General features: G+C 41.2%; 1 protein-coding gene across 1 annotated transcript in view; it reads right to left on the bottom strand.

Annotated features, from left to right (window-relative positions):
* Positions 1-356: 356 nt before the first annotated feature.
* Positions 357-21213, bottom strand: part of SLC49A4 (solute carrier family 49 member 4) — a 74200-nt gene continuing 53343 nt past the window's right edge. Inside the window, exons 8-9 of the mRNA XM_056348040.1 lie at positions 11833-12015; positions 357-8457 (exon numbers count right to left, since the gene is read on the bottom strand). Of these exons, the coding sequence (XP_056204015.1) occupies positions 8342-8457; positions 11833-12015 (299 nt within the window). The 3' untranslated portion in view covers positions 357-8341. The remainder of the gene's footprint in view (positions 8458-11832; positions 12016-21213) is intronic.

Genomic DNA, 21213 nt, shown 5'->3' with positions numbered 1-21213 from the left:
GCCACGAGCCTGGATGAGGCAGGGTGTGAAATCAGAGCTGCAACTGCTGCCAGCACCTCGCCCTCCCTCGGTTCCCTGCTGCCGCGGGACCCCTCTGCCCCAGCCCATCCCCTGCATCCCACAACCTGTGGGGACCCTCGGTCCAACAGCAGTGCCAGACACCAACTCTAAAAGCTCAGTAAAAGCGATGGAAATCTTTCTGTTGGCTGGCTTGGGTGCTGGATGAGGCTACATTCATTTAGACTAAGCACCCCCAGTTTCAAAGCAATATCTGCAGTGGTTTTCAGCGATATTATAGCAGAAGGAAACAATTCCCTTGTATTTTCTTGGAATTAGTCAACAGTGATGGTAGCACATCTGAGTAACCCCTTTAATGTGCAACAACCAGTATGTAAAGTAACGTGCACTTCATGGTCAGATTCCAGTTTTAAAAAGAAATGACACAGTGGATGTGTTACATTGACGAGTATATAGTAGTTTCAACATTATTTTCTCAAAAACAAAAATACATCACATTGCAATATCGCATACAAAAAGTAGAATTTGCCCTAAAATAAAATTCTTTCAAATCATTTAAAAAATTACAAAAGTAAAATACATACAAACTCCAGTAAAGTTGAACAGTCTTACAGGTCAAGGATAGTTTACAAAGATGCTCTCTAACACATAAAACTCTCTTCCTTCTCCCTATGTTCATGCAGTTCAAAAAACCTCAACCGTTAGGTGCATCACATAATTAAAAGCTGTTTTTTCCAGCTTATCAAGTACGTGTTTCTAAAATGCACAGTGGAAGACATTAAACTTGGTAGGAGAAAAAGATAATTTAATTAGCAAATATCATACACAGGGAAAATAAATGTGTCTGGAAAATACATCATTGTCCCGGTGGGGAGCAGCAGCTGGTGGCCCATGAGGACGCCCTGCAGCTCTGCTGGGCTGGCTCAGCCCAGGTGATGGTGAGCAGCAGAAAGGTTGTGGTACGCAGGAGAGGTGCAGGCAGGGGCTAAGCCAAGGGAACCAGCTCTGGTTTTGCCACTCATCACGCTTTGATTGCACATCCAGGGCATCCAGAGAGAGCCAGATACAGCCCAGAGGCTCTGCACCCCATGACTGCCCCAAGCAGACTGGCTCTCTGAGCATCCCTTCCCTAAGCACAACCATTTCCCACCAGTTTGTTAATGTAACCTGTCCTGCCGAGGCGTTTTCTATCCATACAGTACCTACTGCCTACACCTTATAGAATTAAGCTGGCCAGACAAAGAAAGCCAGGGTCTGCATGCCCCACAGAAGTCTGAGGACACACGGCCCATTAAACGGCTTTTCCCACACCCTGCTCCAGCCCCCATTCCTCACAGGATCCCAAAGCACTTCCCAGCCCTGACCCCAGCGTGTCCCTGCCTGGGGAGGGACAAGGGGCATCCCCCTCCCCTTTTACAGGTGGGGAGAGGGAGGCACCCCATGCACAAGCATTCCTTCCCCAAACCCCCGAGCAGCTCTGTGACCAAGCAAGCACAGTGCCCAGGCTCACCACCTGTCCCAGCATCACACAAACCTGCATGTGCTCTCTGCAAAGGAAAATACGGGGTTGGGGCTTTCTTGGCTTTTGCAAAGCGAGGGGCTAAGGTTGGAGAAGTGGCCTGAGCCTAAAGGGAAAAACCTCTCCATAAAGAACGGAAGGCTTTGCTCATGGTATTTTCTCTATGTAGCAACACAAAGTGAGTGCAACAAGTCCTTCCAGCTACAAGTAGAGAAATCACATGGGGAAAGCTAGCTGGGAGAGAGACCATGGAAGAAAAAGCTGCTCTTGCAGGGAGTGAGTCCCACCTGCCTTACCTGACACACTTGGAAAACCAGTGCCTGTACACCGTGTGCCACAGCCATAGCTGTTCCTATGGCACAAATCATGCCACAAACATAAGATGAAGGTCAGAACCTCATCCTTGAGGAAGTAAAAAATGAGACCCTGCTAACATTGGGCTGCAGAAGACATCCCTCATGCACAAATAACCCAGGCACCCACCACCGTCAGACCTTTTGGGCATCTCGGCTGCAGCACTTCCCTTCTCTCCCCATCACTGCCCCTGGCCTGGGCACGAAGCTTCCCCCAGCACTGCTGGGGGCTGAGCAGTGGCAGGAGCTTTGGGAGTGGGTTCACACTCCAGGTGGGCACGGATTACTCCATACACATTGTGATCCCAAGTAAAAGACAGGAGCCAGCACATCTGTGCAAATATTTGCTTTTGCTTGTCAAAACTTTGGACAGACTTACATTTCTTCCTCTATTAGTTTCATCTGCCTTGAAACGGAAACTGCAAAAATTCTAAACAGATTGACACCATCTTCTGACTTCGCTGCTGCCTGCTCTGCAACAATTCTCCTGCACCACCCGAAATGACACCCCTGAAGGAAGCAAGGCAGATATTCCCATGCCACCTACAACCCACCCTGTAGCAGTAATGGCTGCAGGGAAGTGAATGAGGCCTGTGTTGATACTTATGATCTCTCACACGCGAAGCAGTAAGCCTGGAAGCTATCCCTCTGTTGGAAAGGAGACAGCAGCCATGAGGTGGCTTTTCCCCTCCTGCACGTGCTCCTCTCCTCCTCCCAGCCCTGATTGCTGGGACCCACAGAAGATGATGACATTCTTGTTTGTTTTGGCAGCATCTACACTTGCAGGGCTGTGCATCCAGGACCACTGCTGCCTCCCTGCACGCACATCCCTGCTCCCCTCGCCTAGCGCTTTAACAACACCGAGAACGATGGCCCCAATGTCAAACACTAAATCGATATCAAATGTTCACATACGCTTTCATACCAGTGTAGCAGTTGCCTTGACAAGTTATTACAATGATCCACACTTAGCCTAAAAGAAAAACCTCCCAAACTAATGAAACACAAAAATGCCTTTGTTACAGACTTAACATTTGCAAGGGGCCCAATAGAAGAAATAAGCAATTACAACCCTATGTAACAGCATTACAGGACAGTTATATCCACTATGCAAACTGTAATTCCCATTCATTTTTCAGTCAATCCTCACAATAAAATAGCACTTCCCTTTCTAGTAACAGCCAATATACGCATATCAATCAATTCAGCTTGTTTATAATGCAGTGTAAGGATACGCAGTCACTTGCTAAATTACTGTAGAACAAGCCCGTCATTAACATCCCTGTCTCCACAAAACTTTAAATTTTCTATGGATTTGATCAACTCAATGCAACATATCAGTGTTGAAATGCCCTTTGGAATGCTCCCCCTCCCCCAAATCCATCACCCTGATGGTCCCCAGAGTTACCACTGCAAACACTGATGCAGCCTGGGGTTTTCAACCCACTCCAAAAAGACATCCCACTCCAAATCATTTCAGCTCTTTCAGATGGTTGGGAATAACTCTGTGATGCTGTGAAGCTGAATACCTAACATGCATGGTGCCTATCAACTCGGCCTCTCTAGGTGTGGGAGCTAAAATTACAAGTTTCAGGCAAATTATAGTCTGTTCGTAACAGACTATCTGCTCACATATACACAAAATCCTTTGGGTCTGCACTTTCTTGCAGCTTGTATGATTTCCTAAAAAAAAAAAAAATAACTATTTTTATGTATATTAGGTACGTGGTCAGTCAACCCATCTAAAATTGGCTTGGGATCATGGAAACTCTTCTCAATGCCTCCAGCTCAGGGGAACAAGTGGCCACACAGGAAGGCGAAGGATTTAAAAGGAAATTAATGGGTATCAGCAGTGTCAAGAGACAGCAAGCAGTGCCGTGAAGTGGAGTCTACTTTAGCTAACCCTGAGCCTCCTCACTAGCAGCACGAAAGCCAGCACAGCTCCGCAGCTTGCAAGCAGCAAAGCCAGCAGCCCTGGAAGCTGAACTGAGAGTCGATACCCAGCCAAGCAGACACCTGAGGAGCAGCCTGTATTTAAATTAAAAAAAAAAAGGACTATTACAAGAAAGTGATCACTATAGAGCACCCTTCCCAGCATTTTCCATATAAAAACATAACACAGTTTCTTGTATGTTAGGGGGCTCTGCACTGCTGGGAAAAATTTTCTTCAAGGCTGTGAACTTCTGGGACATGAAGAGAAGTAAATATTGTGACTTCCCAGGGCACCTTCTTTTGCTGGCAAGTCACAGGCCAAGCAGCTGCCAGCATCGGCTACTCTGCAGCAGCGCAATGTAATGTCTCATTTAAATAGAAAACCCCATTGCTACCGACTCAGAAGTTAGAACTTTCACTAATAAAAGAAATAACTGTTTTGAGCCTGTTCTGCACTACTGCTAACTGAATCAGCACTGCTTAGGGCTCGCCATGCGGTCTCTAACTTCCAGCAAAGTGCAGTTATCCTGACAGCTTGGACCCTCGGCAAATCCAAACAAGGGTGGATCTGGTGATAACCCTCATCCAAAAAATATTCCCACGGACTGAGTTTGGTTACTTACATGAAATGGACTGCTCCTCCACAGAAGGACACTGCTGCTGGGCACAGATGAGGATAACACATTTTCCAGAGATCTCAGCAAGCACATTTGCAGTCCTCACCTCCGTCCTGAGCCAGACTTGCTGCTCTAATAAAATCCTAAAGCCTGAACACCATGTGTGTGGAATGCAGCAGCACCCCGTGCAGCTTCAAAGAATTTGGGAGCAATCCGTTGGCTTTCACCCAGGCAGATTTCCATCGGACTTGCCGGGAACTCCAGCAGAGCCCCAGCTGCAGAATGGTTCCTGCAGCCCCAGCGCAGGTTTCCAGCAGAGCCCTGCTGTGCCGCTCGGCTCGGGAGCATCCCGGCCTCGGTGCAGGGCTATAATGAAGGCCACACACTACAGCACCCAAGACAGACAGAGTGGTTTGGGTTTGTGTGGCAAAGTTTTTGTAGTGGGGGACTACAGGGCTGGCTTCTGTGAGAAGCTGCTAGAAGCTTCCCCCACATGCGATGGCGCCAACGCCAAGATGGCTTCAAGGCAGACCCGCTGCTGGCCACGGTCAGGCCCATGAGCCACGGTGGCAGCACCTCTGGGATTAAGCAGCAAAGATGAGGGAAAAGCTGCTGCATGACAGCAATTGCAGCCTCAGAAAGGAGTGAGAATGTGCTGCAGGAGCCCTGCAGCCCCCCAGGCCAGGGCAGAGGGAGGGCAGGAGGGGCTCCGTGTGCCCGAGCAGATGCCCCGGCAGCCACAGCGAAGCCCCCGGCGAGGCGGGCTGTCCCCTCGGCCCACGGAGGGCACCGGGGGAGCAGATCCCCCCGCAGCCCGGGCAGGGCCCCGCGGGGGCAGGGGGTGCCCGCAGCCCGAGGGAAGCCCCGGCTGGGGCAGGGTCGCTGGCAGGGCCTGTGCCCCCGCGGGGGACCCCGGCTGGAGCAGCCTGTGCCTGAGGGGCTGCGCCCCGCGGGGGGACCCCGGGCTGGGGCAGGGCAGGGTGTGAGGAGCCCCCCCCGAGGGGGAAGGGGGGCAGAGACCAGGGCTGAGGGACTGACCCCGGCCCCAGGAGAGACACCGGGAGGGAGGCTGTGCCCGGGGGGGGGGAGGGGAGGGGGGAAGGTGGTTTAAGATTTCGCTGTATTTCTCATTACCCTCCACTGATCTGACCGGTAGTAAGTTAAACTAGTTTCCCCAAGCCGAGCCTGCTTTGCCCGAGACGGTCACTGGTGAGCGACCCCCTGCCCTAATCCCGGCCCAGGAACCTTTCGCTGCATTCTCCCTCCCCGGCCCAGCTGAGGGGACAGGCAGAGCGGCTGCGGCAGCACCCGGCACCCAGCCCGGGCCAGCCCAGCACACACAGAAACTTCTACCAAAGCGTCAATGTTCAGGAGGGCAGTGAGCAATCCACACTGACTCAACAACAATCTAGCAGGGTTTGAAACAAGACGTTCACCCTTCTCCCCTGACTGTGCGGACAGTCTGCATCTGGCAGCACTGACAAGTATTTTGAATTGTTCAGTGCCTTCTGGAACAGAGGCAGAATAGGTTACAGTCTGAATATTGCCTGAAGTGCTTCTCCATCTTAAAATAGTCAGGGCAGTGAAAGGATTAGAAATCTCTGTCACTCGGGAGAGTGCCTAAACTGTGCAATTTTAATCTTAATATAGCTACAGTAAATTGCAGAAGCAGAGCTCCGAAGCCACCCGAGCTCGCAGTTCTGCCATGACAATGCAACTCCAATCGACTCTTGGCAAGCGATCCCTGGTTTCAGAAGACAATAGGTAGCAGCAGCTACCGGATATTGAAATTATTCCAGGCACTAAAACATAGTAAAAAGAAGTTGGACAGTTAATACCATCCATCTGAAAAACAGTAAGAGGATGATGCCAGCAGATCTGAACATGCTGGTTAGATTGATTGAGTTACCCCATTGTAGGTTAGCTCCATTTCTACAAAAAGCCTGCTTCAAGACAGAAAAGATCGTTTAGTAGCTGACATAGGCAACGAGCTAAGTCAATTTTCTGTTACTACAGTACATACCTTCGTTGCTCTGAAAACATAAAAGCAGGGAACAGCTTTTATTTTGCTGCACAGATACACTCCTGAGTTAAAGGTATTAGTGGCATATTCTCTCTGCAAAAGAACAGCAGACAATGAACGGATCCATGTCTGAATGGTAGCGCTCAGTTCAGGGTTTATTTGAGTGAACTTACAGTGCCGGTGTCAGCCCAGGATGGCAGAGAAGAGCCCTGCACAGGAGCTATGGGCATTTGATTCAAACTTCCACAGACACAGAACCCTGTTCACCAGCCGCCTCCAACATGTGCAGGCACCCTCTTGCAATAAAATTGCTACGACGGGAAATCATTCACACCCTGAAAAAAATTCATGTCGCAGACAGCATATGTATGCATTTCCATTCATGGCAGTGACTGGTTTAGTTGCAAACAGTAGCATACCACCATCCAGAGGCATGATTATTTAAAATAAACCTATGTAAACACGTACCCTTATATAACATATATAAAAGATATATATATATAAGTTTTAGTTGTGTATACATAGATATAAACATCCACACACCTCTAACACAAAGCACAGAACACACACAAGGAAATACTGTAAATGATGCTGAACTGAATCTAAGAATCTGATTAAGAAATTATTAGCAGGTTTAAAATTGAGTTAAAAAACTATTCAAAGTGTCTTTAATGTTTATATTCAAGTAAGGGCCAAAACGACCACAGATTAGTACTGATAAAAAGAGCTGGCATTATTTTCCCCATACCATGCCAAAACTCGTAAGTTATTTGTCATTGTCAAACTCATTGTCATTTCGCCGTCATGCCACCTCATCAACTAGAAAGGTGTCATTTATTTTTTTTTTTAGGAAACAGTGATTTTAAAGATTGGGTTAACAAACAATATTGTTTAGGCACCCTCAATCATAAGCTAATTCTAAAAACCACGCACACCTTAAAGTATCAGAAGAGAACTAGTAGTACTCTGACATCCACACCCACAGTATTCAGTGGCACACACAGGCCTTCACAGTAAAAAAGGCAGTACTGGAGATGGGGGAAGAAAAGGTGACACAGTGGTGGCCTTTACAAAACCAACATCTACCCAGAGTGACTCTCCAGTAAACTTCTGAGATACCACAGATGCTCTGTATTCAGGAGATACAGAACCTTGGTGATATTTCAGAGGCAACTGCAGGTGCAAGTTAGGTTTCAGTGGCAGCTAAAGCTATCATTTACTTGTGCTCCAGGGTGGTAACAACACTGCAAGGATTGTTTGAGATATTAAATATGGCTAAAACCCCTGGTACCAGTGTCTTATATCAGAAATTACTTTATTAGAATGTAAATGTAGTGTACAAGCACCAAATTCCTTTAGCTTAACTGTTTAATGGACATTCATTATATACATGACTAGTGATTTAAAAGAGAGATCTTTTTAAAAAAAGATTTTTTCCCCCCTCCTCTTTGTCATTTTTACTCCTTTTGTTAAGATTATTCACTATTTCTGTTCTGATAGAAGACTCTGAATATTACTGGTACCCCGGTGTGTATAACCATAAGTCGGCACACACGCACACATACTCACACACAACTGTACATCTCACTGCTACATCAACAGCCTTTTAAATAGAGAGCCCCTGCTCTGGCACTGGGACCTGTACATCAGATACATTATCTTTGTGCATTTCGGCATCATTTACCACCGCTCAGGGTCCACGTTTATCCCAAATCAAGGTGGTCTTGAACATAAGAACAGCCTGTCCCTCACCCTCTCTAATACAGCCACAATTAAGTCTTGTAATTTCTTTGTTTTTCTGATGTTCAGCCGTGCAAATCCAGGCAGATGTGCAGACTGCAAAGCTGAGTTCCAGTCTCTTCCAGCCAGTCTGGTGTTATCACACAGAGACAACAACGTCAAGATAGAGTCTGTCATAGGACTCGCGGAAGCACAGGATGAGGAGCAGACTGAGCAAACACGATCCTGGCAGGCACCAGTTGAACCAGGAAAACTCTGTAAAGCAGAAAACATACCCAAACTCAGTGTTACCAAACATTTTCCGTGTTTAAAGCAACCAAAACTTTGATTGATGGCAGGTTTGAAGGAAATTGCTGTGTTCTGAACAAAATCCTAACAGCTCTTGATCAATAGACAGTTAGTGTTGCCTATGAGACTCTTCCATGAACGCCTTATGTATATGTAGTTACACACATAAGCAATTACAGTGTTATATATATATATAGTTATATACATATAACCAATTATAGTTATATACATATACATAACCAATGCCTCCAGCTAATGTTAATTCTCCTTATTCAACCTGCCAATGGAGAGAATGGGGGAAAACAATAAAATCTATCATTGCTAATGGAGAATAAACCACTTCTGAAGACTCTACTCATTAGTTCTTTGATTTCTATGGACTGAAAACTGAAACAAATTAAAAGCATAAAGAAGCAGCAGGATCTGATTTTGAATCAAACCTGCTACACACTATAAAGAGGGAAAACCAATTTGTTAGAAGAAACTTGTGAGTAGCACGATCAATTCCATTTAAAACTGGTTGCAAAAACAGCTCCTAAGAAGCCTCTTTTCGGCTGTTAGACATAATGTACTGCTCTTAAAAGCCTGTGTTCCATATTGAAGAAATCCTATCACCTGATATTTGGCTACTAATTAGCAGGTTTATGCAAGTTTGGTTTTTTTTTCAAACAAGTGCACCACCATTTCCTTTTTTTTGTACTTAAATTGACAGTTTACTAAAGAAACATTAATTTTACTGAGATGGTGGTGGTGGTGGGGGTTCCAAGTTTCTTTTATTACTGATTTATTTTTACAGAATCAAGACTACAACACTGCTACTTTCTTAAATCTGTAATTGATATTGCTAAAAGAAAAAGCACAATTTATATTACACAATGCAAAGTCAGGAAGCCTAAAAAACATATAAAATAATCAACCTTTCAAAAACAGTAACCTTCAACAACATCCTCCCCCAGTCACAAAAAAACCCTTACAAATTATTTTAGGCAATAATCTTATTAAAACCTTAGTAAAATTTTCCTAGGCTTGGAGAAGACCATGTTATATAATGCCAGAAGTCAATAGCCAAATGGTTTGCTATTATTTTCCTTGTAATACTCTTGCTTAATTGGATTAAACAGACTTTAACCCAAATATCATAAAACGCCAAATTTAACTTGCGAATCCTTTCTGTCTTTCGCAGTCCAGAATTTGTGACAGCACCAGCGATGCATAACAACACATCAATCGTGGGACGCTAAAGGTCAATTTGCTTTTGTTTTTCTCTTGGAAGTCCCTGCAGAAAAGGTGACAAAAACCACGTGCAGTGGCTGTGGCTTTGAGTCTCAGGGCACTGCACTAGCAGGGAGGCTGAGCTTTAGAAAGGTTTACACTTCCACTGTGCTAGCTGGACCAAAATCTTCACTGCACGGGACAGTTTCCAAGGCTTGGCTCTTTCACAGCCTTTGCAATATCACAGACAAGGGGAAAAAAGACAGAAATCAGAATTAAAACTACTGAAAGATTATTTGGCCTAAAAAGCAAGACCAAGGGAACAAGATGAATTTGAGTGAGTTCTGGTTTACCTGAAAGCTTCTTAAATGCCATTAGAGGATGCATTTGACTCAAATGAAAGACAAATGTTAAGATCATTATAGACTTTCTAAAGGATATTCTTCTCAAAGGAGCCAACAGCACCCACTGGCATTGATTCCCCCCAGTGACCACATGCGCTCTTGTACTTGCAATCATTTCTGAAACTGCGTCACAGAGAATGGATTGTCCTAAGCAAAATTTTTTTCTTTTTTTTTTTTTTCTTTACTTCAAAGAAATAGCGGAAATATTCCAAGTGTATGGACACACTAATTTCAGCTTTCTCTTTACCTGCATTTACTGATATCTGCTAGGGAAAGAAATACTAGAGACAAACCATGGCCCCATATACCCTGTATGAGGGAAAAAGTTCATTTAATCATAATTTGTCAATCAGGAATGTACAGAGACACTGGAACCCCATCCTTAGTTATTAAGTAATTCTGAACACTGGATTGTCACTCTGAAAAATGCTGAAAAAATTCTCAAGAGTAAACTGTGTAATCTTTTCAGCTCAGTGTAAACATTGGAAATAATAGTATATGTGAACAGAGTTTTATTTTATTAATTAATATTAACCATATTAATTAATATTAACCATATCAATTAATATTAACCATAAAAGCATTCTTTAAAATGTAAAGACTAAGTATCACAGGACCCAACGCTAGCAGGGATGGAATTCAGATTTTGCAATGTCAGTATTTAAAAAAAAAAAAGAAATTAAAAATAATTTCTCTCAGTTTGTGTTCACTGACCACAATCTGGAATGGGGTTTTCAACCTGTTTGCGATTCCCTGGCAGGAAGACACACAAGGCATGCTGAAAATTTGCCCCAGGGTGTAACCTTCATCATTTCAAGCACAATTAATTCTGCAATTTGTCAGTCTCCTCGTGGTTGTGAAATACACCACCTTACGTAGTACATGCAGCCATGATAATATAGAAAAGTTCACAGTTTCTAATGCTTTCAAAGCAAAAGTAAAATACTGCTTTATAAATCTTGCATCACAAAGCAAAAATTTACCACAACAAAATACAAACCAAAATTCTGCATCTTTGAAAACCATTAATAAAAAGACAACTTCCCTTTGAAAGCAAGATGGGTTCTTATTTTACAGCTTAGAGTAATAATATAGTCTACCAAATAGCAAGCTGAAAGTTACAATTGTGAGTTAATGAGAAAGCAAATAATACTCCAGAGATGAGAAAGTCTGAAGAAGTTGATAAAAACATCAAACAAGACACTGTTGTGCCTGATTAGACCACTGGATTATGTAAAGAAATGAGTATTTTGTCTTCGAGCAGAGATGCTCTCTCCCCTGCAATGGTACTACCGTCCAACCCACTGAATGGAGCTCACCATAACTGGGGAATTTCTGCTCTGCCCCTCCTGGGCAATGCAGTTATACCCCGAAGCATGAGAATGGATTAGCTTTATTGTGGTTTTGAAAACCCACAGCTAAAAACATTAATAATGGTCACATTACCCAGGCCTTTATAAAAACATGACAATGGCGTGTATCTTGATGGTTTCTGGCTACAGCAAATTCTAAGTAGAATATGACTATATGCATCTTGCACTAAGGTACTTCATTTTTATTAGTATGCATATAGAAAAGAACAATTAAAGTTCTTCTCCCTTGCTGCTACATAGGGGGATTCAAACATTTAATTATTAACAGAAAGTGTATGTGCAAATCTTCCCTTTACTGACATGCGTATGTCTTAATGAAGAATTATATTTACAAAGTAGCTTATATTTCTTACCTGTATGGTAAAATGTGAGAAAAAACAAAAGCACTCCCATAAACACATTACTCAAAAAGGTGACAACTCCACAGGTAATTCCTTCTGGAACAGGGTAGACCGTCTCCACAAAGAGCTCAAAGAATATTGGTACGCTGCTGTTGAGGAATATACCCAACAAAATGCAGGATGTGTACAGTGTAGCTATAACAGAAACAAAAACAGTTATTAATTTCATGCTGGCGTTTTTTCCCCTATTCAGAGCTGCCAAGAATACTAATACTTGACTAACCAAAAAATGCATAAACTTATTTTTATCCTCTATGCATCATAAAGCATACCACATCCCACTAGTTTCAGGCAAAATGCATGCACTGATTTGGAAAAAAATAAATAAATATCAGAAATAATGATTTATTTGTTTATTTAAAACAGAACCCATGAAGACATATTCAGTGATTTGGAATTCACTTGTAAGTAAAACAAACAACAGAATTATGAATGCAAAACATCACCTACTTCGATTTACCTCTGAAATGAACAGAAACTATTGTCCTACACACAATTAGGAAAGGGAGCAATTAATGCACCAAATTGGAAATGGACATGGATCAACCTTTTGACTTGGTTCTAAAGGTCAAAACTAATTTTACTTCCATGTTACAAATAAATACTAATGATCTACCAGATATGAAGACATTAGTATTCAGCACAGCCTGAGCTGCAACATGTTGAATCCCTTTTGGCTTCAAAAGGAAATGAAGGGCACCCAGCGCCTGGCAGGAACGGGACATACTTGATAATGCAGATTATTTACCACTGTACAACAAATTGTTTTTCTTGGGCCAAACAGCAGAAGAATACAGATACTTCTTCAGTAGCCTCAGACATTTTGTTCTACAACTTCTGACACTACCAAATACTTTACAGTGCTTAACATGTCAATATAGATGCTTAATATACCTGTATTATCTATTAATAAACCTATTATAACTATTTCTGAGAGAAAAAAAAAAAAAAAAAAAAGAAAATTTCAGAAGAATTTAGTACCTATTTAGAAATGTAAGTAAACCTTTGCTAAGTGCTGTCATGGCAAGGGGAAGATTTCCTGACCTGCAGCCTCAACAACCTGAGGTTAGTGATCATGTAAAAAGTATAAAGGAAAGAATTAGAAGTCTTGGGGGTGCAGGGGAATGGGGAGTAGGTGGGAAGAAAAGTCTGGAATAATTTCTGAAGATTCCACGAAATCAACAAGAAAGCATAAAGAAAAATTTTTTGGATACAAGAGTTACCAAGTCACAGGGAAATTATAGCATCTTTTCACTGCAGTATAGTAGGAAGTCCTTTGTCAATTTTTTCATATAGATAAATATGTTTATATAAAATAGCAATTGCATTTTCAGCTTAATTTACTTTTCTGCCTTCCAAGACAGAAGACATTCTTCTGTCTTGGAAAGGGGAGAACTGAAACAGCACTGCTTCATCTTCTGGTAAGCATTGCCTGAGCTTTCAATCAAGAAACTGTTAGGAAACTTCCAGCTTTAAAAAAAATAATTTAAAAAAAAATCTTGTTTCTTAAAATATTAAGTATCATGGAAAAGAGATAAAGGCATTAAGAAGCAGAAAGGACTATCTATTAGATTGTCTGTTTGATATGGTTTGCTTCCAAGGCACAAAGACATCTTTCTTTACAGAGGATTTGCCCAGACAGGAAAAAGAGGACAGAAGTCCCAGTCAGAAAGATGATACAGATGGCACAACTTCAGGAGGGCCAGCTGGCCCCTGCTTTTTTTTAATATACCAGAAGGTTCTGAATTGTTAAGAAAAAAAAAGGAAAAAAGAAGAACAAATGAACCATGGTAAGTTTTCCAGCTCTCAAATTCTTTTATTATAAACTGCAGAACAAAAGTCACAGAAATTGATGCACGGTATGTTCAAGAGTTGTCAGACAGGAAGGAAAAAACCCAAACCAGTATTAGGATGCTCTTCCTAATGGGCTCTTCTAGCGAAGTCTGAAGAACTGATTCCCTAGCTACAAGATCCATAGATTTTTGCTGCAAATCCTCACCAGTATTTAAAATTTCATGAAGCTCCCTTTGAACTCCTGTTTACTTCAAACACCACTGTGTATTGCTCTAACTGCCTCTTATCTGCTGGCAGGTGTAGCCAGCAAATCTGAACACATTCAGCTATTTGACATTTTGGTGTTGGCTTAAGAAACCAACATGTAAATGAAATGGAAGAGTTTCTTAAGACAAATGAACATCTGCCCCTCATTACGCTCAATTGATGAAGATATCTGTAGATAACCACTTGTAACCTTTAGAGATCATTTCCAAAACTTTCCCCAGAGAAAAGAAGGTGGTAGCCAGCTGTAATTCTGTACCAGAAACTCAAAACAGTGGAAATAGTCATGAAGCTGCTGAAAGCCACAACAGCACCACCAAAAGCGGAGCTGCATAAGGAGAGTGCCAGAGGCAACACCTCTGCAGGAAGACTGAAACCTCTTCCATAAAGAGCAACAGCCAGGAAAGGGGAATCATGTGCCTCTGAATAGAGACAATCTCTAGACGCATAATTTCCAGAAACTTAGATTCACTTGAGATGAAGACAAAAATATGCACCTAAGATTAGAAGCCATTTAAAAGATCAAGACTTCAAATTTTAGTCAATACAATAAATGCCAACATTTCCATAAAACAAACTGAAACCTTCAAAATAGATTTGATGGTTTAAAATACGCTAGTTGAATTACATCATTGCTTTTCACTTACTGAAATGTATGAAGAAGGCTAGATCGTAAGCAAACAAGCACAGGAACTCCATACTTTAGAAACTACATGCTTACACTTCCTTGTTACAACAGCTTCCTTCAGTCATGCAGAGACAGCCGCCGGCACACACCTCACACCTCCATACTACCATGAGCAGAGCAGCTTTAGCATTGCCTTTTGGTTCTCCCCCAAAGTATGACCTGCTTTGCGTGTGCATGCCAAAAACTGCCAGCTGAGTACCCATGGCACCACCTCACCTTAGATCACAGGTAATATTTCTAAAACAAGTTCTACATGTATGTACGCACATATTTGCAATTAATAAGCAGAAATGTCAAAGCAACAGGACAGGCAGAACATAGCATACAGGAGATGCCAATTTAAGTTCTAAGATCTAACGAAAATGACAGATTTTAACTGGTAAACCACACAAAAAAAAGCTCTGAAAGTGAAGATGTACACATCTAAAAGCCTCCCTTAATGAGTACATATTGTAGCGATGGGAAAATATTTATTTCATGTTTCTGTAAATCATCCAAGGTCTTCTTGAGTGCTATACAAATAAGTTATTGAATTAACTCAGCAATTAAGCCATAAATCCAACTGGTCAACTAGACAGAAAGTAAAAAATAAAAACCGCAGTTTTAGAAAAAAAGTTATAGGAAGAGTCAAATAAGAGTTCAAATGTGGTTTTGCCTTTTATTTCACAGACTAGATAGCATATCTCATATTCTCGCTCACAGGCAACAAGATACTGTAGCAGGGAGAATAACACCTATTAATGGAGACCATTTACTTTCCATTACAGCAACCTTGCATTGAATGAACACAATTATCATGATTTTATGCTGTAGAAGAACAGCTGCTGAAGTTACAGCAAATGTTTTTTCAATTAAGACAATCTTGATGGCAGTCATTGGAAATGAATGTAAGGATATGAAAGCACTGACCAAAAAATAATAAAAAAAAAAAAATTACCAAGAAGCTAACATTATGTCCTAAAGCTTAACAAGGACAAACAACTACCCTGGAAAGACATACACTGAGAAATTGTGTTATGCTATTAATAGAAAAAAATACCACTTTTTCTTAGGAAAAGGAATTAACTGCCTATGAGAATATGCACAAAGTTGTGCACCCAAGACAGCAGCAGCTGTGGACATAAAAAAAAATAATGGAACTGGGCTGGGTTTCTTTAACCAGTTTTAATTAATGTAATACTTTGAAGATGTTTGTGTGAATTAAGTAGCTACTTCTCAGGCTGGTCACTGCAAAAAGATTAGGAAACGCAAAACACCCATCTGAAGCACAGCTGCTTCAGAGAATTGGCCTGGAGCTGCCGCAGCAGGAGGCTCAAGCTAGGCTTCATCATGTCATGTTCATGCTTGAGGTGTGAGACAACCCATGCTATTCCCTCAGTGCTCATTTTCCTGTCCGGGAAGGAAGCAAGGAATGAAATGTGCCTTGATAATAGCACTGGAGATTTTACTAGTTAGATGAAGTAAGGTACCAGACTGGGGACTGATGGTGATACAGTGGCTTAGCACAAAAGGGACAAAAAAGTAAGGCGGCAGGTTCCTTCCTGCCTTCTTATCCCCTGCAGGTCTTCAGCTACTGGATGGCAAATACATGTCCTGTATCCCAGAAACAGACTTTCTTTTCCCTCAGCTACAAGCTGTGACAAAAGCTTTATACTCATTAAAAAAAAACCCAACAAAAAACCCAAAAAAAACAAAAAACCACCCCAAAAAACAACAAACCACCTCAAAAGAAAAACAAATTTAAAAATTCAAACAGGGATGTGATTAAAACAACAGCCTACACTTCATGTCACCAGATGAGCTTGCAACACAGCAGAAGGAGTCTCAAGTATCTCTGACATCCAAACAAGTTCCCAGAACTTCCCAGGACATTCTGCAACATGCTTAGCAATTTACTCTTAAATTAGACCATCACTACACATATAACTACAGAGCCTGATACAAACCCGAATGAAATTAACTGAAGGACCTCCACTGATATAAAGTTCTTATCAACCCATTGGCACATAAGTCTTGGCTGATCGTTAACAAATATGAAATATTACAACTTCTTAAAAAAATTTTGCAGATAAATTTACAAAGGAAATACAGATACTCTAGAGCAGTATCAAGTGCAAGCAGGTGGTAGATGATCTTCTTCCAAAGTTGTCTGCCAGAAACTCTTGAACTCTGTACATTTTGTAACAGTTCTCTTCTCAGACAAACTGAGCCAAGACTCAGAAATTTTATACAGATAAACAGGAAAGTAAATACAACTGAATATGTTCTCTTGGGTGCAGCATACAACTTAAAGCAAAACCTATGCAGACTGAGGGCATTTTGTCATTGTCCATTACAGCAGTATCCCAAATGCTAGAATGAAAGGATAATGCCTCATGTGGATGCATGTTTCATTGACTTTAGTATACCCACAAATTACCCGAACAATTCATAGTTCCTACCAAACTCTGTAAAGTCTGTAGAAGTGGAATTAAACTTCCCTATAATTTCATTCTTGCTACTGGCCATGGTAGCAATAGTCAGGGAAGATGTCCCCCTCAATTTTCCCATGAGAAATGTCACTCCCTCAAGGTAAGACAGTAATTTTTACTGTAATTCATTTACAGGAACAAAAAACACAATAGAAGGAGGATGTCCCCGTAGTGCACATTTATAACATCAATATGTTTCATTGCTTGGATTTCCATTCTAGCACACACTGATCAAATTCTTATCTCATGATATAGTTATGAAAGTAACCAAAAATCTGATCAAATTGAATTTGTTCTATATACTTCCCAAGAGAAAAGCAAGTGGAACTTGCTTTGAAAGCAGAGCATTCACTTTGGAGAAGTAAAAAGTGAAGAAATTGCAGTGCGCCTCAAAAAAACCCCAAAACCTCAAAAACTAAAAGGGGAAGGGCGGGGCGGGGCTGGAAATCACACAATATTTGAGGCTTGCTATTGATGGATGCTTAAAGTGCTCAGATTTATAGATATTTGTCCTTGAGAAGATACTCCCAAGTTTCAAGCATTGTACACTATTTAACACTGGGGGTTTAAACCGTTTTAAAGTAAACCCCTTAAATTAGTAGTTCTTTAAGCACTCTTCTATGTGTGGATTTACAGAAGCCTTCAGGAAAACAAAGGTCATTATTCCCATCTTATGAATGGGAAAAACACAACAGGAGGCAGGGTAATGATTTAGCCACAGCCATAAGCATGTTAATGCTGAAGCTAGAAAAAGGAATGTTTTCAGGCCACTGTTTTATCCTCTGAGTCCCCCTGCCTTATACTTATGAAGCACATATTGTTTATAGTAAAGAAATTAAACTCAAAGAAGAAAACAATCAGTATTAAATAATTAACAGCTCTCTCTTTCAATACTGTGCTTTGGAGATGAGGATAGGGAGACAGATGTGTTTATAATGTTCAGTCTGTTGAACCTGAAAATAAAGTGTAGGCTGCTTAACCTAAATATAGTCATCAACTCATGGAGTTGCCACCACGTTTAGAGTATCTGCCATGCAGCACTAGAATAGATTTTGTGAAGCAAAATTCTGCTGAATGTGCTCATAAATATTAGAATATTCTTGAAATGTGATGCTGAAAACATTCAATCTGAGCTGCGAGCAACTAGCGTTGCATATCAATTTTTGGAAAATGTGAGTATTTGTATCCAGAGATATACTACCAGCAATACAAAGTGGCAAGATACTGAAACTGGCATTACAATGCCTTACACAATTATTTTGGGTCAAAGTATCCCATTGTACATAAATTCACATAATGAAGTTCAGTACAAAGCAAACTAACAATGAACTTGGCACCAAGAAACAGATCAGCAGCTGCATTGGGAATTCAATGGAGAAAACTATTTTAATGCTCAATGTGTACATAAAATTGCCTTTGAAACTTGCTGAAAAATGCAAATAATATACATTAAAATTAAAATTTCTTAAAAGAAAATTCAAGCTTGCTTAAAATATAAACTGATTCCAGAATCAAGGGGTTTAAGCGCTATGATTAGCTGATGAGAGGTGTTTTAGACAGATGATATAGCAGCTATGATGGTACTATATCATTATTTCCTTGCTTTCTGTTTTTCCCACACTGGCACTTATAGTTCATACACAAGACTCCAAATACACTTCTTATAAAATGTTTTTGAGATACATTAAGAAGTCAGTAAATGACAGAGAAGTTGTCTTGCTCTGTGGCAGAAGATAAAATGGAGCATATTATGATAATGCAGAGCAATGCAGGCATTACACAATACAAACAATGCTAAACAGTATCATTTAAAGAAAACACAAAGCAGTCATTGATTTTTAATATCTGCATTAAAGATATCCATTCTAAGTAATTACATTTTGTAGGAAATACCTTTAAATGATGTCGTGCTTATTTACAAGGAATTAGGAGAATATTATACAAACAATTGCAGGAAAAAACATTTTGCTGTGACCATTTTTTCAAATACAATTCCTCCTCCAATATTCAAACCAGACACTACTACAACTGCTCCAAAGAATACTGATTAAGAGAGGGGGGTTGATTTGTTTATATTTTAAAAACAAATCTTTATAGAGATTTTCTTCCCTTCCCTTTAGGGGAAACTCTCATCTTTTTAGCATTTCAAAAGCCTGCTTCCATGCAAATGTACCCACCTGAGTGCTTACTCTGGAGTCCAGGTGAGAGACAGGTAGAGAGTTTTCCAAAGAGAGGAATGAGCATGTATGCTGCACGTTATCCACATGCTAAAGGAAAAGACTATTTTTGCGCCTGGGAAAACCACTGGTAAGGTCTACCTATGGATGCAGACATTATTCATGGATCAAGCTGCTGTCAGGTGAGTTGGAGTGGATGCCCATGTTCTCTAACCCGCCTTCATCTCTAGGGTGAAGGCTCCCTTAACACCTGGCCTCCTACAAAGACCCCCATGAGAGGCGTCTTGCTTGCTCATCAGAATGACTGTCCTGTCCCATGGAAGAGCTCCCTTTTAACTGTACCAGCAGTACATCAGGTCATGTGGATATTTTAGCAGGTATCGCTGAAGACAGCAACGCTTGTGGTTTTGTAGGGCAAAGTCTGACTTGGTCAAGAGAACACTGAAGGCAGGGCAAGTGAGGAGCGGGAAGCCCCTCACAAAATGGGAGCTAGATGGTTGGAAGGAAAAACCTCCTCACAAGATCAAACGTGCACTCCCACAAGTTTCCATAACAGTTCAGTTTTGAATCCTGCTTGCTCTGCCTCCACATCTGAATAAGGCTGGAAGTGTGGACTGAGACCCATCACTGGCTCTGTAGCACCGCCAAGCCTAATACTACTTGTGCTCTTTGCCACAGGATAGGAAGAAGCTGAGGACCCTATTAACCTTCTGGCAACATCAAACCCTGTTGCTCTCAATTACAGAATTCCTGCTTTGCGGCAGGTGTTCAGTGATGCCTGCAAAGTAGGTCTGGAATAAAAAGCATTACATGGACCTCTTCTTAAAAAAAAAAAAGAAGAAAAAGAAAAAGGAGGGATGGGGAAAGAGGGGGGGGGAAGGAAAAAGGGGGCAAAAAAATCCCACAGTGATGGTTGCTTTTGCTTCGCACATCTCCCAGCTCTACAAAAACACACCAAGGATAACTACCTGGAAGTCCACTGGCAGCGCTAGTCCACTGAGTGTTGCAGAGTGACTTCCACCTTAACCAGCTACCTCAAATCACTTCCCAGAGCTGCCAGCCAATGGCCTGCATTTGACCTCCTACATCTTTACTCCAATATACTCTACATCTCAAACTTTTAATTAAAATGAGGGAAAAAAAAAAAGTTCATCCAAATCAATTCAAATGTACCGTTTCTCCCAATTACTATGGAATGCAGAGGTCATCATCATATTGCATCATTACATTGAGGAATAATCTAGCATGAAGTCCTATAAATTAGCTTAAACAGCTTGTGCGTTTTCATCCATAACAGTATATTTCATAAAGATATACCACCGCTTTTCTGTGTACAACGATCTAAATTGAACAGGCACATTACATCTATTTTATATGAACTTTAATGAGAAAATGCTGATATGAACACTACCCCCCCCCTTCTATCTATGAAGTTTAAACATTATGCCACAGAAGAAAAATAAAGATCTTTGGTGGCTGCACATTAGGCCCTGATGGTTTAGATTGCCTTTTTTTGAGGAAAACACCATATTGCTGGCAGTTCTATTCAAAACAATATTGTGTTTTATAGAAAAGGGCTCAACATTTACAGTGACATATATAAGAACAGCAAAGACAGAAAACTCTAAAATATAATTTACAACTCAATCTAAGGAATCATCCATTTTAAAAGAAATGGTAACTGCATGAAAAGAACAACCCTATCTTTAGACTTTTATCAAGGTATGCTAGTTTAGGATACTTTATATCAAACCCCAAATATCTTATATACTTTTATGTCCTGACAACAGATCACCTTTCTAAAAACAGACCCACCATAATGCACCTATATGCTATAAACAAGTAAGATTTCTTCTAGAACCTATGTTTCATGCTGAGTTCTTTACACAAAATGAAATAAAGTCAGAGACAGAGCTCCATCAGTTTTGTTTTGGATCAT

Source organism: Falco biarmicus, chromosome 8 (assembly GCF_023638135.1).
Source record: "Falco biarmicus isolate bFalBia1 chromosome 8, bFalBia1.pri, whole genome shotgun sequence".
In the NCBI taxonomy this organism is placed as follows: domain Eukaryota; kingdom Metazoa; phylum Chordata; class Aves; order Falconiformes; family Falconidae; genus Falco; species Falco biarmicus.
This window is presented reverse-complemented; position numbering and strand designations above follow the sequence as displayed.